At 44.2% G+C, this 20,833-nt stretch overlaps 1 protein-coding gene across 3 annotated transcripts; it reads left to right on the top strand.

The window, feature by feature from the left end:
• The first annotated feature begins 2,510 nt into the window (after positions 1-2,510).
• On the top strand, positions 2,511-20,535 carry LOC119407167 (slowpoke-binding protein). 3 transcript variants are annotated; one of them, XM_037674038.2, is made up of 15 exons: positions 2,511-2,874; positions 3,525-3,595; positions 3,933-4,030; positions 5,547-5,624; positions 6,461-6,654; positions 7,645-7,722; positions 8,728-8,909; positions 11,703-11,809; positions 13,035-13,135; positions 15,743-15,796; positions 17,920-17,982; positions 18,473-18,514; positions 19,266-19,342; positions 19,455-19,526; positions 19,989-20,535. In XM_037674038.2, exons 1-15 carry the CDS (start codon positions 2,833-2,835, stop codon positions 20,485-20,487), a joined length of 1,758 nt encoding a protein of 585 aa, XP_037529966.1. In that variant the 5' UTR covers positions 2,511-2,832; the 3' UTR covers positions 20,488-20,535. The 3 variants fall into 3 exon arrangements, with proteins under 3 accessions (XP_037529966.1, XP_037529969.1, XP_037529967.1); XM_037674041.2 differs by lacking the exon at positions 3,525-3,595; XM_037674039.2 differs by lacking the exon at positions 18,473-18,514.
• Positions 20,536-20,833: the final 298 nt, after the last annotated feature.

Below are 20,833 nucleotides of genomic sequence, written 5' to 3'. Positions count from 1 at the left end.
AAACAAAAGTGACTATACGCGAAATTTTCTGCTAACATGAAACGGAGAACGCGCTACTGTATGACAACGTGCTGTTATGTTGAAAGGCGTTTTACTGAGAAGCATTTACCTCAGGTTAAATATCACCACGGTAAAAATTATTCGCATAGGTTGCCTTAATTGTAGTATACCTCATGGTTACTTCTGCACATGACATACCCAGCACAAGTTAGGATGGGCTGAATAACATCATGTGCTTGTTGTTATGAACTTTTCTCTCCCATCTCTTTACCCTGAAACATGAATTAGTGCTGCGCTTCGCACCATAATAATTCGTTCACGAGGAACCGTAAGTTATGCGAGTTGGTATTTAAAGTTGACGGAAATGAAACAGCTGACTAGATTTCAGCACTGCGCCGCGTATTCCGGTTATTTTTAAATGTGAAGCATTTCTTAGCGAACCCTGTAGGCACTTTGAGCGTTTCTATCTACGTATTTATCTATCTAGCCGCCTACGTACGTCTGGGTACTCTCGTGATCTCCTTCTTATAACTTGGTGTTGGACCAAAATTGGCATGGGAGGGTAAGAGGGTTTGGCGAATATGACTGTCTGGTCATGACATGAATAACGTGAAAATCCTGTCGCGTACGTCGTGTACGTCTTCAAACCCTTTCCTCCAGACACGCGTGACACATACCCGCATACCACGGGCCACGATATACGGGTATGCGCCAGAGGTGATTGACGGGTAGTCCAACCAGGCACGGCGAGAACCCTAGCAAAAATACCAATAGGATTTCCTATTGGTCCAATAGGAAATCGCTATTGGTTCTATAGGACATCTATTGGAGCTGTATTGGTTGTATAAGACTTCGATGGGTACCAATAGACACCAATAGCCACCACCTATTGGTGTCTTATTGGACCAATAGAAGTCGTATTGGTCAAATAGGGGCTGCCTTTTGGTGTCTTATTGGACCAATAGGAGTTGTATTGGTCAAATCGGTGCTGCCTATCGGTGACTTATTGGGCCAATAGGAGTTGTATTGGTCAAATAAGTACTCCTATTGGTTTCTTAGTGTACTAACAGAAGATGTATAAGGCCAACAGGAGTTTTATTGTTCAAACAGCTACCGCCTATTGGTAGCTGTTTATAACATCTTATGACTGATTGAGCGCGTCGGACCCGATCCCGATCAAATTTCTTGATCATGATTGGCTACGCAAGCTGCAGACGGGATCAATTCACTTTTGATAAGTCTGATCCCGATTGAGCTTAATCGTACACCGTGAGACACCGTGTGCAGTTAGCAACTCACCACACGTCGGTAATTTAAATGCGAGAGCGCTAACAAAAACCGACACCGGCAGCGTTGATCAGACGAATGCAAAGAATAAAAATTGGGATCCCAGCAGGAATCGAACCCAAGCATTCTGCGTGGCAGTCACGCATTCTTCCACACAGGCACGCCAGGTCTATAAACTGCTTTGCAAAAAGACGCTATGCAGGCGTAATGTCTGTGCAACGTGCTTGTAGTGCTGGCTATTCAATTTTATGTTAAAGCAATAAACACTGGGTATGTATACTCCTATTTGATACAGACGTCATGTCGGGTTAACGTCAATTGTGGTTCCAATTGTTGGCTCCGCTTTTATAGCAGTTTAATTACCTTTGTATTCTTATGATTCAGCAAGCTATATTAAAGCGTTGCTGGACCCTGGAGGAATACGCTAACGAAAGTTACGTATATAATATTCACATCATCGCAACGTAGCGTGCACTTCGTTTCGAGAAAACTGACGTCTGCGCTATAACGTGAATGCTGATCAGACCAAGTTACCCGTTGAACGCCGGTGATGTCGACGTGCCTGGTAAGCCCATGATGTGCACACAACAAGTCCATTTACAAAAACACGTCGATCCACCTCGCAACGCTTGGCTGAAAAAAAAAAAAATGCAGCATAGAACAACGCTGAATGCTTCGCATGAAACCGATTCCCACAAGGCGTGGGATCTGCCGAATTTTTGTCCTTGTAGCCGCATGTGTGACATGTTTAGGTGGTTTGTAACGCGTAAAATAATCTTGAATATATTTTGGAGCTTGCATCGGTGCAAAGCAGTTAATACGAAAGAAAAAAATTCACAATGCGATCGTGGAATCTGAAACCGAAACCGGAACTCAAAGCACTTTATCAAAGAAACATGTGTCACCATTCTTGAGCACAGGACTACAAAGAAAGCCAATGCAGAGTTACCAGCAACACAACTTTAGAGTTGACGAAAAGTTCGTTCTGATCTGAGACTCGAACCCGGGACCAACGCCTTTCCGGGAAGGTCGTTCTGCTTCGCAGGCTTGACACGTATCGTATCAATGTGCTAATAATAACTGAATCGCAACAGGCATGCTTCCGTGTAAACCAAGGCTTCTCGCTGCGTTTACCTTTTGCGCTTTCTTTCTGTTTTGAAACGAATAAACGTTCCAATACTGTTTTACGCGGCGCTCGCTAGAGGGCCAGGCCCGACGTCATGGATACCGCGACGCCGCTTTGAAAACAAGTGTGCGCCCGTGTGCGGTGCTTGCGCGATGAGGCGCTTTTCTCTTAAATGTCTAAGTTGTAGTCAAAGATGACTCGCTCAGCAGTCTCTAGATGCATTTCTCCCAGTGTAGGACTCAAATTACTTCGCCTCGGCGTCCGATAGTTATGGAGGACGGCTAGTGCGACAAATCCCCCCTCCCACCGCTTCCTCCAGCAAACGCCTCTTCTGAGTTTCGTTTTGCTTGGCTTTAACCGTTCGCAGTTGGCCGTTGCCTTCGGCGGCATTTTAGCCCAGCGTTTACTAAGTTCTCAGCATGACGTTTAAGTGGGACGACTTCGCCAGGGAGTACTACTGGGTAAGCGGAGCGAATTCGCTATTGGCACCACGACTTTGGGCACCTCGGCGCGCGCTTAGTGCACGGCACTCGCACATTGTAATGTAGCTGTTTCGAGAACAGTTGAATTGTTTAACCGCCCAACGATTCGCTCGCGAAATTGCGAAATGTGTGCTCGTATAGTGAACGTGTTTTTGAAAGCGTTTCTTCGAACGAGATAGTCCCACTTCGCGGAGTCGAAATGTGTAGCCACTGTGGTCACGCGCAGCTAAGTGTAACACGCAGTTCTGACCGGCTGCGCTTGGTGAAAAAAAAAGAAAAAGAAGAAGAAGAAGCATCGTTCGCAGAAGATAGTTGTGTGCAGTAAAACGTACCCGTGTTAGCTATACAGTGTGTCAAAATGCAGGCCGGTTTCGGCCCCTTTTTTTTTTCAATGCGTTGAGTCTCGCACTCTCGCGCGACCCTGCTGTGTACCTGTTGCACGCAACTGATGCCCGCTCTCTGAACGTGCTTAAGTCCGAAACGAAGCTACATATAACTTGTAGTATCTGAGGTCCTATACGCCATATCTTTTTCAGTTAAACTGCTGGTTGTTGCTTCCTGTGAACTGCGAACCTATAAAATATGCATGCAATCTCTTTCTCTCTTTTCCCTTTCCTTCCTTCTCCTAGGTAATTCTTCTAGCGATATTTGCTGTGATGGCACTAGCTGCCATAGCAATTTGGGCAATACTACGATGCAGGTGGGTGAACATTTGCACAAAAAATGTTCCACACTATAGTTTAAGTTAAATATCAGGATTCTCATGGTCTTTTATCAATAGGAAAAAATTTTAAGCTGAGCAAATAAATGACCAGCTTGCCGGGTGAATTTAAGTAGGTAAACGCTCTCCAGTGTACCAGTTAACAAAATTTATATGCTAATGTCGTTTAAAGTACAGTACTATTACCTGAGCAGATGAACGATTAACGAGCAGATGAACGATTTGTTAGCACAATTGCCATCATAATGAAGGAACATTGGTGAGTGCATAATGTAATGACTATACCTCTCTCAAAATTCATTGTTCTGGTACGCAGATATCCTCGACACGAGTACCTGGCTCTCGACAACGAAAGCAGCTTCATCTCAGATCGGCTCGAACTGAGCCGGAAACTACGTGGTGATATTGATCGCAGTAAGTGCTTATCATTAAATAACAGGCAGTAACGAAGCAGCTGTTGTGGAACTAGTATAGTTTAGTTATCAGCTTTTGTAATTAATCGCTTACTTATCTTGTTTGCAACACATATCGTATTGTAACACGCGCTCCTTTCTTTGTGTGTTTTATGTTATGTTACTTGTAGCTGCTGCCTTGCGCAAACTGTGCCAGAATGTCTGAGAACATTTGATATTACTTTAGGATCGTCTGTTATGCTTGAGCGCGCAAGAGTTTCTGCCTTGAAGAAGACAAGACCACTTGTCGAAATGTTGGCTCCAACAGACCCCCTGCCCTCTCATTTAAGGATTTTGCATCTTTTCAAGCTTTCATCTTCTCCTGAACTTGTGCTTTCATTTGGATATCACATAGTAATGACATATGAGGGTCATCTATGTGTAATACCGTGCGTGAAAACTTGACCCTTACCTTTATGATGGCATTTGTTGCAGGTGTAGTGGGCTATCATTTTTAGCTTTTTATACATTTAGAAAAGGAATTTCAAAGAATTTGATGTGCTTTCTTAGCAGAGCCTATCGTCAAAGAATGTGAGGGCAGAAAGTGTTAGAACAAATGTCCCCGTACTTCATAGCAGAATGAAAGGTAATTTGCTGACCGAGCAGAAATGTTGCTCGAAGGTTTCATAAGCTTTACTAAAGCTTTTTCAATTACAGTCCTTATAATGAAGTCCTTGAGGACATTGAAATACTTCATTAGATCAGTTCAATTAAAAGTCATGCACCGAAACACTCTCAATGCAGTAAGGACACCATTAGGGACGTCTTTTAGATCAATTCTTTGTCAGAGTAGCAAAGTCGACAACTTGTTGTGTCCTTCTAACTTCTTCTCTTTTGTTTTCACTGCTTCAATCTAGAACGGAACTTCGTCAGAGTGACGCATGTTGTTCAGTAATCTAATCTTTATTAATGCCGTAATGTTAAGCAATGTACAAGATGGGGACAGTAAAGTTGTTTCTCAATATGGACTTTACCTTTGCATAGTGTATAGTTTGCAACAAAATTTTGTGGTACACAGCCTTTTTGACAAATGCCAATCTTTTCTCTGTTGAGGTGGGGTGCTTCTTAGCTAATCGATCACTGTGTAGGTTGCGAAAGCTGCTACATCTTGAGATCTCGATGCAGGCTTCATAATAATTCTTTCTTTTTTTTTTCGGAAACACCACATCTGATAACATCTTGCGCCCAGCCACGCAGTTACGGGAAATACTTGGAGGCAACACAGTATTTAAGCAATACTTGCTCCTAGCTTTGATCTGTCTGACTGAAAATGTGGCCACTGCTCTAGTCGCCTGACAGTGTCCAACTTGCACCTTCGTATGTTTGCTGAGCTGAAATCATTGCTCACATGGTTAGAAATAAACTCAATCCGAAATGCCTCTAAATAGTGTGTTTGCCATCTCTGACATTAGTAGACTTATCTGTGCCTGTTTTGAGGTGCAGCGCTTGGAAAAGTGAGTGAATTTATGCTTTCCCAGATGAGGCCCTGATCAATTGCCAGTACTACCTTCGGGGCTCAACAAGGTACTTCCTGCGTTACCAGCTTTGCAACATAGGTGAGTTCTGCACAAACAATAAGTTTAACCATCGTAACGAGAAACTTTTTCTGTTCTTTGTGTACCAGCTTGTTCAGTCGGAGTGTACTAAGGATGGTGTTTTAAATTTCCATATTAAATCCATATTCATGAAAAATAACAGTACACAAGCTGCGGTATGTTCAGAGCAACAACTGCAGCCTCAATGAACAGAATATCTTCTTTCTACCACATGTGTTTACTTGATTTTCATATTTTCATTTTGCAATGCGTGTTGTTGTTGGCAAATGGCAAGTCAAGAAGGGATAAGTGTAGTATTCTCCTAATCAGTGCTTCGTAGCCATTTACGCTGAAACTATCCTTGCAACCTGAACAGATGTAAACAAAGAATGTGCAACATTTGAAGGTGTCTGCGCGTATCAAGGAGGAACCGGAAGATGTGTGGTGTGCTTAAAATTTGAAGAGATGGAGGTTGTAGGGGCTGATGTTTGGAAAAGTTGCAATTGTTTCAGTCACAAAAAAAAGAAATAAATTGATGCACCCGTTTCTTGTTAGACACAGTCACATGATGCCAATAGATAGTGAATTCTAAAGAAGGTACAGGGGGGCTTTATTCGTAGTTTTTAATTGATGTGCAGTAATTGTGATATAAAGGGGAAATGAAAATGGACGAAGAAACAACTTGCTGGCTGAAACCTTCACGTTACACGTGCAATGATCTACCAGCAGAGCTTAGGCGGCAGTAGGTCCCCCTAGTAGAAGCATAGAATATGCAACACTGCCGGTATTATAGAGCATGCAGCACTCGACAACTGTAACTCATTGTAAAAGGAAGTTGCGACGCTTCTGCCGCGCAGGCAGTCGCATGGACCGGCACTGGTTCGTGGTGCGGGACAGCGCGACGCGCACCGAGCGCCTGCTGACGGTGACGGCGCTGCCGGACGCGTGTCCACTGCGCCACTCGCCCTGTCAGGTGCGACCGGGCTTGCAGGAGATCTTCCTGGACCTCCAGCACCCTTACGTACACCCGGTGCTCGACATCGACATCAAGGTACCTTGAACATGTGATTTGACAAATTTCCGAAACAGCAGCAAATAAAAGCTGTCTTTTGACAGCTTGATGAGCCCGCTGCCCCCATTACCAGGTTTCACGGCAGCACAGACACAATTACATATTACATACTAATCAGTGAAATTATAAACCATAAAAATATATATTATTTTGAGTGTGCAAATAGATCTACACTCAGGCCTCATTATAACAGTCACATCTGCCACGAGAATAACTTCTGTATATCCAAAAATTTGTTATAAACATTTATTTGTAACACTGTATCTATGACAAGACAATTCTTCATTTACTTCGTTATAACCGATAATTCGTTATATCCGTGTTTGCTATATCGGTGTTTGAGTGTAACATCGGTAAAGAAAGAAGATAGAGAATATAATGATATTGCACAAGTATTCAAAGTATTAGCAAGTTAGTATCTCGCATTTACAAATGTCAAGCGTAATTTGCTTGATGCACGAGAAATCAAAATTAGCAGATTTATGATGATAAAACAGTGGTCGTTTCTCATTCAAACAGTCAAAAATAGTTCTGATGCTAAGGTGGTAGTGTTACGCTGTTAACCATTAGGTAGTGGAGTCTGTTACCAACTGAGTTGACCATAGTCTTGTGGGGGAAGAATGCAAAACACCTGGTGTGCCACGTTTTGAAAGAGAGGGAGTGGATATTTCAGTGAAGGAAAGGAGGGGAAGTCTGCCTGGAGAGCGTGTCTTTAGCATAATGCGATACTGCATATGGTTCACAGGTCCACTTTATATGTCCTCATGCTACTCTGGCTTCTAATGTGCAATAAAATCTGGCACACAAATTCATTTTGGTTCATTGTGGGCTTTTTTTCGTACATATCACTTTAGGCGACGATCGCTCATTGCTCACTTTCTTTGATCTAACGTTTGCCAACGGACGTGAAAGCAGCACATGCTAGAAATTTCAATTCCAGCCCGACATGCAAAGCCTTCGAACTTGCAGGTGTTGGCTGAACGCCCGCACGTGGTGGTGGTGTCTCCACTGAACGACGTTGGATCACTCAAAGATCTCATATACCACGTGAGCGCAGTTTTGCACATTCTCGATCGCCGGGAAAAGTTGCTTAGAAATGGTCTAGGAAAAATGTCAGCTGAGGTACTCAAGTCCCAGCTGAGGTAGTCAATCAGTGTGGCACATCTGTAAATGCTGTTACAGTGTTATATAAACTCTGGACAAATTTGTGAGGTATTCAGCACAAAATTGAATGTACTCTAGAAGGCCGCGGGGCCCTCCCTTCTCTCCACCAATGTAAAGGGTGGGGATGAAGGGGTGTCCCTGATCTTGCCTTCATTCAAAAGTGGCGCTGCTGCCACATTTGCGTGTGGCCTTTGTTAGTTTAAGGTTGGGAATTGTTTATTAGTGTCTAAACTGATGCAGTGTTTCACTTTACACATTGTTACAACCTAAAAAACGATGTCAGCTCCGCCCACAGCCATAGCTGTCCCTCCCACAGAGAATTTGCATACACCCTTCATCCAATAGCGCTTACTCATTTTTGTGATGCCAAGCGGTTCTCGAGTGTTTCAGATAGTTGGCTTTCCAATACAGACAATCGTTTGTGTTACTGGTTTTAGGTTGGAAACCTGAACGTCTAGGTAAATTTCGCCGGCGATTCTGACATCACTGCTCCAGCAAACCTAATGTATTATGTAGTAACGACGAACCTTTAACTCTTAATATGCATAGTATTTGCATTAGCTCAGAGAAAGTACTTACGGTTCAAGCGGAAGCCAGCTAGGACTGTCGTTCACAGGTGAAAGGCAGGTGCCCCGCAGTTCTTTGGGCGGAGCTTAAGTTTGTCTCTTAGGTTGTAACCTAGTATAGTGTCACTTTGATTGTGCACATTAAGGAATAATCAAAGGGTCACTCTTTAGAAACATGTCTCTTCAGAGATGTAACAGATATGCCAAGCTTCTAAGGGTCGCGTGGTAGGTGATGCGAGAGCACCTGCATGCATTTGAGAAGGCAGCGCCATCTAGACTGTGGACCGCGCATCGACCGATACTACCCCCTGCCCATGTGCAGAGCAAGTACAACGAGGACTGGCAGGAGAAGTACCGTCCGCAAGGGACGGGCCTCCCACAGGACCAGGTGCAGCGACTGGCCAAGCAGATTGTTGAGGGCCTGCTCTTCCTACACGAGAAGGACTTCCCGGCATTCTACAACCTTCACCTGGGCAATGTCATCCTCCAGAATGGCGTGGCCAGGTATGCACTGCCACTCCATCTGCCAGTGTAATGCATAAGCATTGTATCATATGGCTAGCACTGCGAAAAAATTTGTCTGTCACCGAAAGTCGGGGGATATCCTGGGTTTAGTGCACTTTGAAGCTAACGAAAGTTTGGTTGATATGCAAGCAAGATGCACTGAGTCCCGTCAAGTAGTGTTGTAGAACAACATAAGAAGTCACACGGTGCCTCGTGCATTTTCCTAAGACCACTGGAAGACGGATGCCATCTTCTTTTTATTCTCAGTCAATCGTATTGATCCCACCCCAAAGCTTTCCACACCCAACATGGTTTTGCACTGCTTCCGGTATCGAAGAAATTGGGAGCTTTCTGCACATCACGTGGTTTTGCAGTGCCTCCATGGCCGGCCCACCTTTGATCAAACGACAATGGCATGTGATGTGACGTGACGATGACGTGACAAACTTGATTACCTGCGATGTCACGATGACGTCACAGGGTGACATCATCACATGATTCTTTTGCATCACTCGTGTGGACGCCACCTGCGCCGACGGTCTCTTTTCGCGTTTGATGAGGCGTCTAAGGCTTTCGCCTTAATATTTACTTGTACTCAAAAAGCAGCGCTGCCAAGTAGATACAGACACAGAGACAAAACTACACAAATGAAGTACTTTGTCAATGCAGTTTCGTCCCTGTGTCTGTTTTTAATTTGCAGCATTGTTCTTTAAGTACGCTGTTGGGAAACGGGTGTCTCAGCTTGCGACTGCTTCTGCGCAGAGCTGATAGACGGAGCGATCAAGGCGACGGTGAGTGAAGACAAATTTATATACATATAAACAGAGGCGTTACATATTCGGCGCTGGGGCCGACAGCTTATTGGGCTCGCACAGCGGTGCGACGACGACCCGGGATTTCTTCGTTCGCTGTCTCGCTGTCTTCCGCAGCTTGGTTCTTTTATAGCCCTGGGCGATCGCTTGCATCAGCCAGGAGCGCGAAGCCTCCAATCAGGAACCGCCGTTGGTCGCTGGCTCGAACCGGATCCGCGGGGAGGAGGGCTTGCCGCACGTTGCGGGAGAGATTTCCGTCGGTTGCGTCAGGCGCAGCGCCGGAGTTGCCGGGGATTGCGTAAGGCTCCCGCCTCGTTGCATCAGCTGGTGTTGACACTGGTTGCGTCAGCCTCATCGCCGGAGTTGCCGGGGATTGCGTAAGACTCCCGCTTCGTTGCATCAGCGGGTGTTGACGCTGGTTGCGTCAGACGTTTTACCAGCTTGAATTCCTTGTCGAAGCAAGGAAGTTTGGGTTGGGAGCCCTGGCATAACAACGCGCATATTATTTCAACTAGCCCCAATGCACGCTAAAATAAAGAATATTTAGTAGCCAGCTGAATGTCATACGCAATCTTGCCTGGATGTTGTGGCATAGTAAGTAAGCATTACGTGTTGACACAACCAGACATTATACTGACCACAACAGCCCTAATGCCCGCACACATACACATACAACCCAACAAGAACAACTGAACTGTGTACGTTCATAGATGTGAAATGATCGCGTGGTATGCCACAGCTTAGGTGGTTGTACAGTACTCACAGATTGAAACACGAATATTTAGGGCTAGGTAATTCACGTATCTTTGTTTCCAGTATCTACACTTCGTGTTGTATTGGTGCAATTTGGACTCAAACAGTTACATCAGAGCCAGAATTACCTCTAGCGGCTAGATTTGCAGCGGCATGAAGTGGTTATCTCGAGCAATTGCTCATAGCAGTTGTTATACTAAAAAAAATGATGTCATGCTTCAATCCGTGAGTACTGTACATTCAAGTGCACGGAAGGGGAGGGGGGGAATGAGCAGGGTTGTTGTTGGTTAGTATACTAGTAACATTTTATACTGTTGTGAAAGTGTGTAACACTTGTGTACCATGCGACGACTTCAGGGCAAGGTTGAACATAAATTTTACATTAAAACACTGTTGTCGACTTCAAGCCTTCTGGGTTGTGCTTTCGGTCTTGCATGTGACCATTCTATCTGATGTTTTATTGAACCCATTGTCCTACTAAGGTTGAACTTTATTTGGGAGACACGACGGCGTGACACATGTTGATTCTTACCCATCTGCCACAGTGGTCTAGTGGTTATAGTGTTCGACTACTTGCCCAAAGGTTGCAGAAACGAATCCCGGCCACCGTGGCTGCATTTCGATGGAGGCAAAAATGCTAGAAGCCCGTGTGCTTAGATTTAGGTGCACATTAAAACCCCAGGTGGTCGAAATTACCAGAGCGCTCCACTGTGGCGTCTCTCATAATCATATTGTTATTAAGGCGAAAGACGTAGATGCCTCATCAAACACAAAATTTGACTGTCAGCATCCCGCGTTGGTGGCGTCTCACATCCCACGGCATCGGGGATGGGTGATGCAAAAAATTATTTTCACAAGATGATGTCCCCATATAACATCACAGTGACATCGCAGATTGCCAAAATTTGTGACATAGCGTGACGTGACGTAACGACACATGATGACGTCATCACATTGCATCATAGCTTGGTCAAAGGTGCTCTGAACATGGAGGCAATGCAAAACCAGCTGAGGTGCCTCCAATCTTGGAGGCAGTGCGAAATGACATTAGGTGCAGAAAGCTTTCGAAGGGTAGTGGGGCAGCATCAATACATCGGCTGAGAGGAAAAATAAGATCGCTTTTGCCTTCAACTCGTCTTAAATGAATGCATAAGGGACCCTGTGAGTTTTTTTTTTTAGGACGTAAAACCCCAACATTTATTGTTGATTCTTACCCTGTGCTTTTCAGGCTGACAGGCTTGGAGAACGTCCTGCTGGGCTATGTGCCCAGGGTCTCGGCGTTCATCCGCAAGCGCATTTGCGAAGACAAGGAGGTCGTCGACGCTGTCTGCTTTGGTGAGTGTTGCATTACTAGTAGTCACTTTCATGAATCACTAAAAATGTGCAGACACATTCTCTTAAACGACATTAAAGTTCTTTCACGCACTTGTCATATCTGTTGGGATGACATTTAAAAAGTACACGAAGGTCGGGACTCAATTAAAAGACGTTTAAATTTGGTACTTAATGTTGATTTCAAAACGTAGAACCTGTCAGTAGCATTATCACAAGAGCTAATGCTGTTGCTGATAGTCTAATAAATGCCAAGTAAATTGGTTGATTGATTTATTTATTTATTTATTCATTCAGTCATTCATTCACTCATTCATTCATTGTGTGAGTGAGTGAGTGAGTAAGTGAGTGATGAATCATGACATGAAGCAACATGTGCCGACATTGTGTAGTAATAAGACTGAATGTGATGCTATTTCTCTTGCTTAAAAAAAGAGCAAACAGGAGTGCTGTGTGCATGCCATCAGGACGCACTCACGTGCGGTGGTCGCAGCAATTGCAGGAACGAAACAGGCCATGTGCAAACAAGGCTTGCTTCCTTATAACTGATACCATGTCACATCATGCATTTTTGGGAAATTTTCTTGCTGTAGTAGAGGTCACACTGAATTAAGGAATGGCCAGTCACGTTTTACTGCGTTACATGCAGTAATTCTATGCACTCGTGTTGATTGTACCAAGGTTCAAGTGTGATATTTTTTCGAGCAATTAAATTAGGTGTGAAACTGTTCACATGGTAAGCTTACGAATTTGAGATAGCAATTAATGGTGAAAGTGGAAGCCAGCACACATAATGAAAAGCGTGTTAATGTCTTCAATTTGCTGGCCACTGTTGTCTTCAAATGTTATGTAGCACTACTATATAGTACGTGTATGTATGAGGAGCCGGCACCAATCAGCGAAGCAGTTTCTAGCATAGAAAGCAAGAAACCCGAACTGTCTTGGATAATCGCACTGTAACATAGAGGAACGAGTTTAGGGGAACACATGATGACATAGAATCCAATGAGCTCAATATAGTGCACAGACTACTTAGTAGTAAGTGCTCCCCACCACTTTGTATACACACTCACCTAGCAAACTTAAATCCTTTACCATCCAAAATTTACGCTTTCTGTGGAAAGGAGTTGAAAAGGGTACTGACTAACATTTTATGACTAAGCAAAAAAAGAAAAGGATATGGCATGCTCTTCCTCAAATGTATTTTTTGCGCACTTTCAAAAACCAGGTCATGCTCTGTTTGAAATGGCTGCCGGTTACGAAATGTCCACAACAAAGCCTACGGACAAAAACTATGCCGATGTTGAGCACTGCCCCGAGGTGTATCAGGTTCGTGCAACCGCTTTGCCATGTCACGCTTTTTAGACTCTGCTGTCAAGCTCAGTTTGTTTATAGTCAAAACTCTTTTCTTTTTTTCGTGAAACTGCCTAGCGTTCCTTAACCTCTTCGCTATCTGTGTCTACATTTGTGGACACGAACTCTTCAGCAAATTACACAACAGTAAACTGCTCAGTGTCATTGAAAACTCGTGCCTTTGTTGCCCAGAGTGTCCTTTACCCATATTCCAAGTGCAAGCAGCAGAACTCAACATTAGTAGTTGGTGTGCAAACAAAACAAAATGGCGGTGGGTAGATCGTGCAGCACGCAGCTGCTTATGCCTGCTTAAAGGGGTGGTGCCACCAACTTTGTGGCTTGCGCGTTCTTTGCTGTAAGCGTTTTCTATAGCTCCAGGAAGCATGATACACGCACCAAGATTCATGTATTCTCGCTAAATAATTTAATATCGCCTTTTGATGTGGACAACTTTCGGTTTCAGTTTCTGGGCGCTGAGGTTGGGCAGTGACGTAGAAGTGTAAGAGCTTGGTCACGTGACCACACAAGGCTGTGACGCACTTAACCAGGAAGTAGGGGTGTGCAAATATCAAATTTTTCGAATACGAATTGAATACGAATATTCACCTTCGAATATCGAATCGAATATCGAATATCAAAGGAAAAATGCCTCCACAGTAACAATATTTTATTTACCATGTAGCTATTTGAAAAAAAACATTAACAGCCTGACTGGCAACAAAACATACACTGCTTTCTCCAGAACACAATGTCCAGGCTAGCACAATGCACATCACAACGCAAGCAAATATCACGTCATAATGAAAGTAATGACTAGATGTTATCATGAAGAAATATGAATTGCTCCACATGATCAGGCAGCAGGCGCTCCCTTCTAACAGAGACATCCCCCCCCCCCGCCACTGAAAAGGCACGCTCGCTTGGAACAGAAGTGGCTGGTATAGGGAGGTACATGGGGCAAAGCTTTGCCAGACTGGGGTATCTGCAGGTGCCTACAGTCCGCCACCAGTCACATGGGCCACTGTCTTTCTTCAGAAGTGGTCCCGCATAGTGAACGAGTGGTAGTGCGGCACGTTACGGCCGCATAATATTGAAAATGTACGGTTACGTGATCGCCAACAGCGCTGCACGTCGGAGATGCACCGACAATAAATCATACATATTGGGGCGCTCGTCGCAGGCAGATATCGTGCCTCCATGTACTTACGATGTGTATCGCTCCTCTCGGCAACGTTTTTGGCTATACGAACGCTGTAGAAATGTGGAAGACGAGTTATTTTATGCATGATAATCGAATCGCATATTCGAATTTTTCGAATATTCGAAGTTATTGAATATTCGAAACTTTTCGAATACACGATTTTCGAATTGAATACGAATATTACGAATGTAATATTCGACGAATATTCGAAACTTTCGAATATTCGCACACCCCTACCAGGAAGCGATCAAAACTTGGCGAGTGATGTAGCAACCGATGCTTTGCTGGTACTATAGTGAACTAGAATATATTCTAGTTCACTACAGCCGGTACGTACGTTGCGGAGGTGACAGAGGTCCGGTGGTCGCTCACGTCACTACAGCAGATCTGGTGTGACGTCACTACAACTTTCGTTGCCCATCCTACAGAGCTACGTCAGTGTTGGCGCGCTAGCGATGGGTCTCGGTCGGGAGAATGGGCGTTTAGGTACACTTTGGAAGGGAATTAAAATATATTCTAAACGTTTGCTGTGTCCGACCCTTTGTGTGGAGTGGCGTTGCATACAGAGGAAACCCACAACAGGCTTGTTGTAGCCTCGAAATTTGATGGCACCACCCCTTTAAAGTTTTGCTAATAATATTTTGTTTGCATATAAAGTAGTGTGAACACAACCTATGCTATTGGTCTTTGGGAATCATTAAAAAAAAATATTTGAAGCTCTGAAAGCCAGAATTCGCATTTATCGGCAGTGGTCTTGCAATATATGCAACTAAGGTCCCCATTTGCGGACACCCATTTTTACCCTTTGAAAACAAAAGTTTTGTCGTAATGTTTTTTTTCCTTTTCCACTTGTGGAACCATGTGAAATAAGATTTTGCAAACTGCCTTTCTTTTTGCTTGTCTACATCTTTGTTCGGTAGTGAAGAGGTTAAAGCTGCTGTCGGGTATTTGATAAACTGTGTGATTATAATGGTTTCGTAGTTACCATTGAGTGCAACAGCACCCAATCTGTTGTGTCTGGTGGTAGCTACGAAACTGTTTCATGCGTGAAATATGTGAAAACTGTGATGCATGTTGAACTGATGCCTGTCAAGCCTTACGTCCTTGTTGAATATTCAGGCTGTCTATAAAGGTAACATTTGGAGGCAAACTTTCAATAATGGCTTGGACCTTTGAAACTTAACAACCACTTTGGCACTATCTTCTTCTTCTTCTTTTTTTTTTTGCTTGCTGTTAAGGGGGTAGTTACTGCTGCTTTAATGCTTGTTGGTCCCATAATTAGAGACCAAAGTTGGGATGTCTAGCATGCTACTCCAAATGAATGTTTAATCGCGTACTGCAATTTTGTTTTTAAAATCTGGCCTCTTCTATTTGACATCTAGGTTTTGAGGTTCATCTTTGAGAACGAAAATCACCACTATCCTACTCTAGAAGAGGTAAGTTTCCTTGTTTGTTTGTCAGAACTGTGTCACAAAACGGTGAACACTACTGACACGAAGCGCTATCACGACAGGTTAAAACTCTTTTATTCGCCGTATCACAATACTTGAAGAGTTGATCAATCTGCATTCATTGTGCCTGCCATATCCCGTTCTACTTGGTCTCTTCACCCAAAAAAAAGGGGGCTAAGCTGAAGTGCAGAACAAACACTTTTATATACTCTTTCATTCCTCGGACAATTGCCGAGTGGAATGCCTTATCTGCTGATGCCGTCAAATGTCTAAATATCGATTCGTTTCTGCAAACAACAAAAAATAGATCTTTGTATGCGCCAACATTCTTGAAGTGTGTTAAGTCACGTACTTGTATGCCACCAGTTATCACTTTTTTCTCGTTTTAATATACCATGGATGTTAGCATTGACTGCCTTAGAATTTGTTCCTTTTATTTGTTTGTACATAATACCAATGTCCATCCTTGGCAAACTGTTCCTTCATGTTCTTTTTGTTTTGGTTTTATTTACGTACAATGCTATGAATTAGCTCATTGATTCACATGTGATCTTTACTATGATATTCCTTTTTGCTTTACATTTACATGTTGACGTGTGTGTGGCTTCTGATTCGTTTTACTTTATTTTACTGAGCTCGTGTTATGCTTTATTTCTGCTCTCACTCCTGCCTAAGGCCTCCAAAGTAGGCCGGCAGTTTGTAACAAATTAAAAATATGCAGAACTGCTAGTAAAGTGCACCAAACACACAGACAGAAAAAACAACGCTTATGCATGTCAACCTCAAGAACACGTATTGACAGAGGATTCTTATCTGACACTTTTGCTTAAACGGTGGAAACAGGAGCAGTAGGGAGCGGTAATGGTACGGATAAAAAGACCTTATGACTTGCTAACCTGTGAGAACTCGTCCTTAAAAAAAAATGTGGGGAAATTGTTTCGTGTGGCACGTTTTGTGCGATGCATTTGTTTTGGTGAACACTATGCGTAAATGAAGACTGCATGCAAGTTAGCATTGCCAGACTTGTTTTATAGCTTTTCACATTGTATTTTACTTTATTTAAAAGTGCCTTACAGGCCCCTAGAGGCATTGCGTGAGGGGGGTAATACAAAAAAAATGTTTAAGACTTGTACAGTAATTTGAAAACAAGAGGAAGGGGTGTGTGTGTGTGTGTGTGTGTGTGTGTGTGTGTGTGTGTGTGTGTGTGTGTGTGTGTGTGTGTGTGTGTGTGTGTGTGTGTGTGTGTGTGTATATTATGGGGGCGCTCGGCGGCTGTGAGCGCGTAGAAGAAAATGACGATCGCATGTGCGCTCGTGTCACGCGGCAGCCGCTGGCAGCGGGCAGTTGCGGCCAAGGCTTGGACCAGTAAAGATGTATTTCTTTGGGTCTTGGCCTCATATCTAAAGGGTTCAGGGCTAGATGCAGCCGCAAAACCCCACAATATATATATATATAGAGAGAGAGAGGGAAATGGAGAACAAGGAAAAAAAAAATGTTGCAGTAACATATGCAGGAATATACATTGATATTGCGTTGGATATTATACAACAAAACACACTGTAGAAGTCATGAAGATTCTGTGGGATGGATTTCCCACGATTTCCAAGACTGTACCCAAAGCATAGCATCTGTCTTGTGTTGTGTCCAAGATAGACCAACGATCCAAGACGCTTGCGTTATGTTGAAGCGTGAATCGAGCACTCCCAGCCACTCTGGCAGCTCAGCAGCTGTGGCTTTGCACCGCTATACACGAGGGCAGGGGGTTTGATTCCCGGCCACGGCCGCCACGTTTTGATGTGGTTGAACAGATTCCACAAGACACTGCTTCACTTTATACACAACACTGGCCTAACGGCGCACATTTATACGCATATACAAACAAAATATTACTATGCCTTAAGGGCAAGTCTATGTTGCAATTTAAAAAAAATGCTAAAACACCCGTGTAGTACTTAGATTTACACGCACGTTCAAGAACAGTGGGTGGTTGAAATTAATCCCAAGTCCCCCACAATGGGGTGCCTCATAACCATGTCTTGGTTTTGGCATGTAAAACACCCGAACTTATTTATAAGAATTGACAATTGAGACTCTTCATTCTTTTGTAGGTTGCCACGCTGGATTTCTTTCGCAATATCGACCTACGCGAGCTCACTACTCACACCGTGCCTGTGAGTACTGGGACATTGTTTTTGCGTTCCACCGTATCTGCTAGACACTGTTATGCTGCTCTCGGAAAAACTGAGAAACTGCCTTTTTGATTTCCTACTCAGCAAGCCACGCTATAAACCTTTCTTCGTTCATTTGATCGTGATTAGGTTAGGATCTGCCAGGCCCCTTATGTAATACATGTGTAATATGTGACATGAAAGTACAATAATTGACGTTAACCTTACACGATATGTACCTCCACCTGTCTTTCAAGCGTGACGTACAGTTTTTTAGTCGCTAAAGTGAACGAGGTGAGAAATTTCTCCTGCCGTCATGGCGTTGCCTGCTATTTATGGAATGGAGCACAGTGCTGCTCATATATAGTGAATTTTCCTAATTGGATTAAGTGCGTATGAATGTTCGAGAAAAAAGATGACATCTCAACATGAAATCAGATATATTAGAAACGTTTTTCATGACTAAAGGAAGTCATCCGACATCCGTTTACAGCTGGATGTCCGGTCAACTGTGAAGAGCACCATGACAAAGACAGTAAGGAAACAAAAAGTGCATGTCACCAATGCCACGTACTAGTGTGTTGCGTTTGTTGAACGAACCAAGTGTGGTAGTGTCAGAGCACTGCAGACAGACATGAAGGGATGCACTTTGATTGGCCAAACTAATAGTGGCTTTGGACAACTTGAGAAAGCAAACTCATAGCTCACTGTGTTGTCTGACAACCTGTCGTGTGTATAGGAGCTGTGTATTTAGTCTGATGTCCTGTTTGCATGTATAGCGGTCTTTTTTTTTTAATTTCTCACATTGCTAGTGACTGTATGAGCGCCAGCCACTCGCTTTTTTATATCATCATTTCAGACAAATATCCAAGTCCTTTTTGAGTTACCCTGTAATTCCCAGCGTCCTGTTTATGCTAATGCCAAATTAAACATTTTGATTTAAGTCGAGGAAATCTAACTCGAAGCCATACTGGCAGTTTTTATATGCTGCATCGACGTTTTCGGCAAGCCTATTAATGAATGACTACTTACTGCACTAAGAAAGGTCTGTCCCCAATTTGCTTTTATTGTACGAATGTATTTTTATAGCCAGGGATAAAGGTAAACAGGTTGTTATAATCTTCCTTTACGTACAACTGTGCTTGGGATTGCAGGATTAACACCTGTTGACTGTCAAGCAAGTTCGAGTTCAATGTTTATATTCCGTGTTCCCGTTGTATCGCGTGTGCAATGCGTGGTGTTAATGTGTGAGCATTTGTGTGCATTGTGCAATGACTTCATTTCAGCCCATCCTAAGGACCAACCTGAGCTCAACTGCCAAACACCTCCTGCGAGATGTTCAAAGGTTCTATCGTCATAAAGGGTATGCCAACGGCTTATGTGAATTCGCAAATCCACAGTTAAAATTGGGGTAATGATTGGTGAAGAACAGAAATTACATGAAGGGTGCCCGATGCTTGCGTTGCTCTTTTCAGAAAACTCAAAACATCGCGATCTATATCGGTATCTTCGTGCGACGGTGGAGAGTCTTCTGACAGTGAAAAAGCGTAAGCCTATCTCATTTCTTTCTTTCTCTGCATCATATCATTTAATCAATCACTTCAATTTGTGTTAGTAACATTACAGCGTAAGAAATACAGACGAGAGTCTCGAAGTACAAAACTGCAATGGGACCCTAGTTCGGTACAATTACAAAAACAAAAGAGCAAAAGTGAAGCAAGTTGTGGGAAATAACTTCTAGAGTATGTTTACATTACTAGCAGTGCTGAGCACTGGCCTATCTAGGGGGGCATTGGGGTTCAACTGCTCCCCCCCTACCCCCAAAATTTTTCAATTTTGCATGTGTATACACGCACACATACAAACACATACACGAACATGCATAAAAGGTGGCTTAATCCCCCCCCTAATGCTGAGGTCCACATTGTTGCAATTCTTCGTGCTTAACCTATCAGGGCCTGTGTAGGGGATTGTGAACGTGCATGTTGCATGCCCCTGTTTCGCTGCAGAGGCCTGTTGCCGCGCGGCGTTCGGGCCAAGCGGCGGCCGCCAATGAGTCCCAGCCAGGCACCGCTGGTGCTCAAGAAGCCCTGTCCGCCACCACCGTGTTCCTCGGAGCTGCTCAGTCCGCCCCACGGCTCTTCGTCTTCTCCGCCTCCGGAATTTTCCTCGTCTCCTCCTCAGGCAGAGACCCCGCCTCCAGAGGGCACGTCGACGTGTCCACCCTCAAAGGCCTCAGACACGTCTCCCGTCGACACCGAGGCCCCACCCCCTCTTGACGTGACCCATCACGACCCCGAGGGGGAGCCTCATCAGAACGACGTCGCGGTCACCAACTTTGTGACACCCCTCGTTGAAACCCCACCCCCCAAGGTTCCACCCCGTCCACCTGTCTGGGTCCAGTCGCAGTCCAGCGTGAGCACCTGCGGCTCCGTCGAGTTTTGCACGCCGCCGTCCAGTCCGCGCATCGACGATGCCGAGTGGTGCAGCTCGGAGTGCATCACGTGACCGTCTGTGCCACAACTACCTAGTTACGCAATTCAAAGCGAAAGCAAATTTTAGGAATATTCTCACATGCACTGGGGTCACGTCCGCAAATGGTGGGGCTTAGTTAGATTCGTGGGAAAGTACACTCGCGCCCAGTACGAGTTGCAACCTGCTGCCCGTGGTCATAGCATCGCCAACACTGCACGATGGCGGCGACATCAAAACAATCAGTGACGCAAACACTGTTTCGACTACTGGTACTTCAAAACCAATTTCACCTTTGCCTATGTGACAGTATAGGCTTGGGGTTCCCGTCAACCGCGGCCACCGTGTTGCAACTCATATTGAGTGCTACTGTACATATGCA

Source organism: Rhipicephalus sanguineus, chromosome 10, assembly GCF_013339695.2.
Source record: "Rhipicephalus sanguineus isolate Rsan-2018 chromosome 10, BIME_Rsan_1.4, whole genome shotgun sequence".
Lineage (NCBI taxonomy): Eukaryota > Metazoa > Arthropoda > Arachnida > Ixodida > Ixodidae > Rhipicephalus > Rhipicephalus sanguineus.
Note: the sequence above shows the minus strand (reverse complement) of the source record. Positions and strands in the feature narration are given on the sequence as shown.